Source organism: Tasmannia lanceolata, unplaced genomic scaffold, assembly GCF_043159265.1.
Source record: "Tasmannia lanceolata isolate RefF3 unplaced genomic scaffold, GAP_Taslan_0.1 ptg000015l, whole genome shotgun sequence".
NCBI classification, from domain to species: Eukaryota; Viridiplantae; Streptophyta; class Magnoliopsida; order Canellales; family Winteraceae; genus Tasmannia; species Tasmannia lanceolata.
In genome coordinates, this window is record NW_027518692.1 from 59,079,950 (window position 1) to 59,088,678 (window position 8,729).

The following is an 8,729-nucleotide window of genomic DNA, read 5'->3' on the forward strand; positions in this document are numbered from 1 at the left end:
AGGACTTTTAGGTAGGCTTGGGTTCAATCAAGTTAACATTTGGTAAGTTTTCATGTATTTGACCGAATCTGGCCTTCCAGACTGCCTACGTATCCCCAAAGAAATGAGAATCAGGTCCGCGTAGTTCGCCCATTTGGGTTTCAAAAATTGTTTATTTTGTTCTTTCTTTCCTTCTCTTTTTTTTTTAAGGATTTGAAAGGTTTGAAGGATTTGACCGGACCCGAATTAATCAGGCTACCTATGTACCCTGTAGAGAGGGATCAGGTCATGACGTAGTTCAGGTTATTATCTTTTATGACGCAAGTCATAAAAGATGCCCCTGGTTTGAGTTTATCAAAGAATGAAAGTGTTTTTTTTTTATTTAGGCCCAAAGTGTTTGCAAATGGTTTTTTGACTTTGAGGTTGTTGGCTTTTGAGCTCTGATCGATCAAAGACGGCCTCCTGGTGTATCTAAGCATAGTACTTTTTTAGTTGGTCCAGGTTTGTAGGTTCTGTTAATTTTTCTCCATTTTCATTGAGGAGTCTTACGGCTTTTCCAGGCAGGACTTCATCAACAATATAAGGACCAGACCAATTTGGTCTGAACTTCCCTCTGGGATCAAACACCGGTGCCCTGTAAGACTTCAAGACGAGATCTCCTGGCTTCAACTCTCGGACCTTGACTTTCTTGTTAAAGGCTCTTTCAATTCTTCTCTGATACCCTTGGATGTGATACAAGGCTCTTAGCCTCTTTTCATCAATCATCTGCAATTCCTGATGTCTGGCTTTGGCCCACTCAGACTCTGGCAGATTCGCTTCCATCATAACTCTTAGAGATGGGATTCTCACTTCAACAGGGAGGACTGCTTCCATTCCATACACTAGAGAGTATGGAGTTACACCTGTAGAGGATCTGATCGATGTCCTGTAAGCCCATAAAGCAAAAGGAAGCTTGTTCGACCAGTCCTTATAAGTCTCGGTCATCTTACTGATTATGACCTTGATATTCTTATTCGCTGCTTCTACAGCCCCGTTGGTCTGCGGTCTGTAAGGAGATGACTTGTGATGCTTGATTTTAAACTCTTCGCACAGGTGCACTACTTCTTTCTTGAAATGAGATCCATTATCAGAAATCAATTCATGAGGTACTCCATATCTGCAAATGATGTTTGCACGGATGAACTTCGCAACTGTATTGGAAGTTATGGAAGCATATGAAGCAGCTTCTATCCACTTCGTGAAATAATCAATGGCCACCAAGATGTACTCGTGCCCACTTGACGATTTGGGATAAACTTTGCCAATGATATCAATTCCCCATACTGAGAATGGCCATGGCGAGGTCATAGAGTGCAGCTCTGACGGAGGCACATGAATAAGATTCGCATAGACTTGGCATTTATGACATTTCTTCACGAATGCGAAACAATCTGTTTCCATTGAGGGCCAATAGAATCCAAGTCTTAGGATCTTCCTTGACAACATTTTACCGTTCATGTGAGGACCACAAACACCTTCATGTGTTTGTTCTATGAGCTATGCAGCCTGATCTTCATCAACACACAGAAGCTGAATACCGTCAAATGACCTTCTGTACAACTCTTCACCACAAATGATGAAGTTGGCAGCGAACTTCTGAAGAGTTTTCCTCTCTTTGCTGGAAGCTTCAGGCGGATGTCCCTTGCCTGAAATGAAATTTCTGATATCTGTATACCATGGCTTTCCATCTGGACACCTGGCAGATATTTCAATGGCATTCACATGTGCTGGAGCCCATTGCAATCTTACAGCTAAAGGTTTAACCTCCATTGTAGCAGAAATGTCCAACATTGATGCCAGAGTAGCCAGAGCATCAGCAAAGTGATTTCTTGTCCTCGACAGATGAGTGAAGGTGACATTCCTGAACTTTTTGACCAGAGATTCGAGATAAGTGTGATATGAGATCAACCTCGCCTCTTTTGTCTTCCAATCCCCATTTATTTGACAAATGATCAGGATTAAATCTCCAAATACATCGATGTCTTGAATCCGCAAAGCCAAAGCTGCCTCAAGTCCTGCGATGCATGCTTCATATTCTGCCATGTTATTGGTGCACTCAAATTGTAACTTGATGGATAACGGAATGTACTCCTTCTTTGGAGATACCAAAACAGCCCCTATTCCTTGACCATGATTATTGACAGCTCCGTCAAAATACATAAGCCACTTGGAACTCGGAGTTTCTTCTTCAATGTCCATGATCTCCTCATCAGGAAAATCAGCCTTCAGAAAAGCATTCTCCTCAACAGGAGCATCAGCCAACTGCTCAGCGATGACCCGTCCCTTAATTGATTTCTGAGTGACATAAGTGATGTCAAACTCAGACAATAATAGCAACCATCTGGCTGTTCTTCCAGTAAGAGCGGGTTTTTCGAACAAATACTTCAACGGATCCATCCGTGAGAGCAAAAATATCTTGTTCGACAGAAGATAATGTCTAAGCCTTTGAGTCGCCCAGACCAATGCTAAACATGTCTTTTCCAAGACAGTGTACTTGATTTCATACTCCAACATTTTCTTACTGATGTAGTAAATGGGCTTTTCTTTCTTAGACCCTGCCTCCTGCTGAGCAAGCATACAACCCATTGCTGTATCTGTGATGGACAAATACATCAACAATGGTTGACCAGGAATGACTGGGGATAGAACAGGCGGCAAAGACAAACATTGCTTGACTTTTTCAAATGCTTCCTGACATTGTTCATTCCATTTCTTGGAAGAATTCTTTTTCAATAACTTGAAGATGGGTTCACACGTCATAGTTAAATGAGATATGAATCTCCTCAAATATTGCACTTTGCCAAGGAATCCCCGAATCTGCTTTTCTGTCTTTGGTGGTTGCATTTCTTGGATAGCCTTGATCTTCTGAGGGTCCACTTCGATTCCTCTTTCACTGACCATGAATCCAAGCAACTTCCCTGACGTGACCCCAAATACACATTTATTAGGGTTCAAGCGAAGCTGAAACTTTCGGATTCGCTCAAAGAACTTTCTTAAAGCGACTGTATGCTCTGGCCGAGTCCTGCCTTTGACAATCATGTCATCTACATAGACCTCGACCTCCTTATGAATCATGTCATGAAGAAGAGTAGTCGCGGCCCTCTGATAGGTGGCACCAGCATTCTTGAGACCGAACGGCATCACTCTGTAGCAATATGTCCCCCACTGAGTAATGAATGCCGTCTTCATCATATCCTCAGGCGCCATTTTGATCTGGTTATACCCTGAGAATCCATCCATAAAGGATAAGAGTGCATGTCCAGCGGTATTGTCAACCAGGAGATCAATGTTCGGAAGCGGAAAATCATCTTTCGGACTGGCCTTGTTCAGATCTCTGAAATCGACACACATCCTGACTTTTCCATCTTTCTTGGGCACAGGTACAATATTTGCAAGCCATTCAGGGTACTCGACTACTTCGATGAATTTCACTTCGAGTAGTTTCTTAACCTCGTCATGAACTTTCAACTCCCATTCTGTTTTAAGTTTCCGGAGTTTTTGCTTCTTTGGCTTGATGCCAGGGATTAGAGGTAATTTGTGTTGAACAATGTCCTCGCTCAATCCCGGCATGTCGTCGTAAGACCAAGCAAAAACCTCCTTAAACTCTTTTAGCAAGGTAATTAATTCTTCGCGCTCCTCAGGAGATAAAATTTTACCAATTCGTATTTCCCGAATTAAGGTTTCATCACCTATATTTACGGTTTCAATTTCCTCTTCAAGTGGTTTAGCGCGGCGACTCTCCTCTTGTTGAATCATATGCTTGATTTCAAGGGGAGTTTCATCGGCTTCCTCATTAGAGGGGGAGTCTTGATTGTTATTATTACTTACTTGGTCAGGTTTAGAAGCAGAATCAGCAGAAGAAACAAGTATAGGAATATAAGAAAAAGAGTCTTTTATTTCATCAGAATCAATGATTACATCAGATGACTCGCCCACATCAGGCGTTACAGACTCTGAAACAGAATGAAAAAATAAGTCGACATCAGTATCGACACAATGAGAAATATGTACAGACGAGGAATCAATGAATATATCCTCAGACTCGGACTCAAGGCCACCAGGAACAGACTCGTCACCCACTCCAGAGGTAGACCCGACCTCTACAGTACCTGCATCAAAAGAAAAGTTAGAAATGACAGACTCTGGGACGGACTCAGAAACTGACACATACTTTGAAACAACTGACTCTTTTGAAGGGACTGGAATATACTGAAGGACTACATGGGGTATAACCTGTGAGGTCCAGTTATCCAGAGGTCCCTCGGCTGGGGTGATATAGTCCTCTGGGTTCAGAAAAGGTGCATCTCTTCCAATCATAGCAATAACTGGTGCCTCGGTCTGAAACAAAGAATTCAGGAGTTCTGGCTCAAAGTTCTCAACCCAGTCTGAGTCTGATTCCTCTGTTACAACTGACTCCGCAATCTGCTTACTGTAAAATTCTGCTGGCAGCTCATCTGCAAAGAAAATCTCAAGACCCGGCAGCTTGGACCCATTCTCATCATACCATGGCTCTGAAAAACCGTAATAAGGGCAATCAGCTCCTTCTTTCCGGAATCTGCCATTCATTATCATACTGAAGGGTCCCATTGGAAATTCTAAACCCTTGCGGCGACACTCGGCCCATTTAAACATGTAGGCTCTCATTTCCTGCACCTCCTTGCGAGTCGGCTTGTATCCCAACCCAAACAACCCATCAGATGCTTTCAACTCGGGCCGCTCAGTCGGACCCTGCATATTCTTCCCCAAACCTGCCCCTGGGAGATATCCAAATCGGCGCATCATCTTGACTACCCGAGTATTGGTGCTAGAAAGAAACATAATTTCTTCATTCATAGCTTCTTTCATAGTGATAGCCGAAACCTCTACTGAAAATCCTGTCAGACTGATATCTCTTGTGTTTTCAGTAACAAGCTCTTGAGATATTTGTCCGACTTCTGGCTCGGGATCTCCCTTGACTGTGATCACCCGGTTGTTTCGAATGAATTTCAGTTTTTGATGAAGTGTGGAAGGGATAACTCCAACCTTATGCAACCAAGGTCGACCAAGCAAGAGACAAAAGGAAGTCTTGATATCTAATACTTGGAATTCAATATCAAAGGTTTCTCCTCCAATGACAATCTCAGTAGCCAACGTTCCAATCACATCCCTTCGGGTGCCATCATATGCTAATATACCCTGCTCAGACGGAATAAAATCTCCAGGCCCAAACCCCAGAGTAGTGGCAGTGCTCAAAGGACACACGTTCAAAGCTGACCCATTGTCTACCAGTACTTCTGATACTTTCTTCTGATTGCAAAGCAGGGTAATCTTGAGAGGACGAGTATGATCCTTTCCTTCTGAAGGCAAGTCCTCATCTGAGAAAGATAAGGCTTTTGAAGCCTTGGTCATGGCCACCAAACCGACCAGCTCGTCAGGAGTGATCTCAACTGATACTTGGGACGAGTTCAGCTCACGAAGTACAACCTGTCTGTGCTTCGGCGATGCCATCAATAAACCCCAAATGGACACATTAGCTTGTGTCTTCTTGAGCTGATTCAACAAATTGTCTTCTTCTTCCTCAAGCCTCTGTTTCTGTTTCTGATTGTTAACCCTTCTTGCAACCTCAGCTGGATTATCAACTCTGAGTTCAGCTGGCTTAAATACTCGTCCACCTCGTGTGACGTGGCGGAGTTCATCACATTGATCGTTCAGGAGCAACAAATCTTCATCTTCTATCCTAAGGGTGTAAGGGGTTTTTATTTCTTCTCCCTCATCATCACTCACCCTTAAGACATATAGAGATTCAGAATCTTTCTCCTCATCTTCACACTGGAAAATATATGACTGGTTTGATGGCCCAGCCACATCAGGATCGTTCCAGGATAAAACATATGGCCTTTCGGATTCTGCCAACTGATCTCCTTCAAATTTCCAGACATAGGGTTCTTCGGATTCCACAGCACATATGAAGGAAGCCGGATCAATGATAGACTCCTCGGCGCAAATGACATTGACCGAGGATGGAGGCGGCATTGCATGCGTAGGAAGGGGGTTTCTAGTTACATTTGGTAACTCGATTGACAGTTCCTTCCTATCAATCATGTTTTGTATTTGGTGTTTCAAAGCTAAACACCTATCAGTAATATGGCCAGTGTTACGGTGATAATCACAGAACTGATCCTCTCTCCAGGATCTCGGCAATGGGTTGGGAGGAGGCTTAATATCAGGCAGCTTGATCTTTCTGTCCTTCAACAGCTTCTTCAAAGCTACGGACAAAGAGTATGGAAGGGGATCAAAATGACGAGGAGGTTTCTGCTCCATCGGCGGCCTTCTCACTTCAGTGACTACCCTGGGTGGAGGCCTGACATAATTGACATTATGTACTTCCTTTGGCGCCATCACAGGTCGCTTCCCTTCTCTGACATCAGACGGAATTCTTGATTTCAGGCCTTTAGCCAATGCATCTTCTATCTGAGTCCCAGTCTTAATGAGATGATTGAAATCGAGGAAATATTGAATAGCCATATGGTGATAATATTGTGGTGACAGATTTTTCACCACAATCTTGATTTGATCCTCATCTGACAGACGATGAGTCATTTGCGCGGCCTTCCTTCTCCACCTGCGGATGAAGGAAGTAAAAGTTTCATTATGGCCCTGTTTCAAAGCCTTGAGATCTCTCTTGGTCACGTCGATTCCCTCCTCCATGGAGAACTGCTCGACGAACCTATTTGCAATATTCTCTAGAGTTCTGATCTCTTCAGACTTTAAGCTCAAAAACCACTTTTTAGCCACTCCGACCAAAGATCGGGGAAATAAGAGAGCAACCTGCTCCGGAGATAGACCATGCTGCTGTAAAAGCGGAAGAACCGACATTAGATGGCTTCGAGGACACCCGGTCCCATCGTACTTATCCATGTCCGGAACTTTGAATCTAGGAGGCAATGTGACTCCTGGATACAACATAAAATCGGCCATGTTCAACTTCTTCGGGCCTTGAAATTTTATGTTTTCCACCTCTCGGGCCAACATATCCATTCTGTCCGCTATCGCTTTGCCCTCATTGGCTCTATTCAGATTAGGATGACAATTCTCTTCTTCATACTGCTCATTATCAAGATCGTCTTCGACGTTCAAGACCGCAGGCCCGGCCATTGCAGGAGGGGGAGGAGGTATAACTGATGGGTGCTGAGCTACATGTTCTTTAGAGGTAGATTCTCTATCATTTTTCAGACGGGCTATCTCCTCATTCATGTTATTCATCTGTTGGAGCATAGCCTTCATCATCTCACTCATCTCGGCCAAAGCATTTCCAGAGTCAGCCATCTGTGCAATAGGAAATTGGACAGGCGAAGGGATTTCCTGGAGATTGGAGAAAGGTAATGCAGGGGAGGTAAAAGAAATTGGTGAGGAAGAAAAACGACTCAGCCTGGAATCAGCGGACTGACGGGACCAGGTTGATTTTGAAACAAGGATTTTCTTAGGAGCAATGGTTGCTCAATTAAGAATCCTGAAATGGAAGTATAAGCACTAGATTAAAATTTTGATAATCGAGATAAACTATTTTGATCAAACAATGACAAAAGAAACAAAACACACTTTCATTAACAAAATTCAAATTGTGATTACAAAGGATGAAAACTATTGTTCTCTGATCACAGCTGGATAAGCAGACTGACAATGACGTGAAATGCAGAAATAAAATAAAAAAACAAAACATGATATGGATTTTCAAGATTCCTCAATCCGAACTCTCTTGCTCACGGGCTCTTCTGGTAACTCTTTCCGATGGACCTTAGATGATAAAGCAAATCTTTTATATGTAACCTTATTTCCCCAAGCAGCTACAATAGATTTTATGAGATCGGGAGTAAGCTTTTCGCAAGGAGGAGGATTTACAAATCCGGGAGGACATGGATTTCCCGTGATCTGGTAAAGTAAACGAGTGGGTGCATAAAAGGTTGACTTCTCCAAACCCATAAGATACACAAATGGGTGTGGGTAAGTACTAGTGATAATGTATAAACATGAATGACTCACCCAATGGAATTGATCCTTCTCCACGTGCTGCAACCAATTATACCACTCATCAATGGATTTGGGTTTATTGGCCATTGGTTGCCACGAAAGGTGATCCTTGAGGGTGTACTGAAGGGAGCTCCGCGGCCGAAGGATGGTGAGTTTTTCACAAAGCCACAGATAAAGCAGTTTGACACACCCATGGAAGTTATCTTTAACCTCTTGCCGAGCAATAAGATCCAGCCCAGAGAAGGTTTCCGCTAGCATGATTGGGACAGGATTCCTTCCTTCGCTAATTTGGTCGACCACACTCAGTAAAGTCACTGGGGCAATACTGGAGTCTTCACGAATAACGTGACGTGCAAGGACACCAAAGATTAAAGCATTGCGCCGACAATTTTGAAAACGGGAATCGGTAGGGTCAATGCTTTTAGAAAAACGCTCAATGAGGTCATTGAATTGCACGTACGTTTCCTTGAAATAGGGTATAGCATCAACAGTTTTGTTCTCGAAAAGCTTACAGAAAAGGGAACGAGGAGACGCTATACTCGAAGGTTGGATCCAGAGTCCCTCAGGTGGGAGTTCTAATAAGGCGCACCAATCCTCGAATATAGGACAGATTTCAAAGGGACCAAATTGAAAAACATGAAGAATAGGATCCCAGAGTCTTGCAGCTGCTTGAAGAAATTGCCAGTTCACACCGGATGCGCTCA

The 8,729-nt window shown here is 43.3% G+C and overlaps 1 protein-coding gene across 1 annotated transcript; it reads right to left on the minus strand.

Annotated features, from left to right (window-relative positions):
- Window positions 1-4,118: 4,118 nt before the first annotated feature.
- LOC143892114 (uncharacterized) lies at window positions 4,119-7,251 on the minus strand. The gene is made up of 4 exons (XM_077396580.1): window positions 7,015-7,251; window positions 5,098-6,849; window positions 4,345-4,746; window positions 4,119-4,127 (listed from the first exon to the last, which is right to left on the minus strand). Exons 1-4 carry the CDS (start codon window positions 7,249-7,251, stop codon window positions 4,119-4,121), a joined length of 2,400 nt encoding a protein of 799 aa, XP_077252695.1.
- Window positions 7,252-8,729: the final 1,478 nt, after the last annotated feature.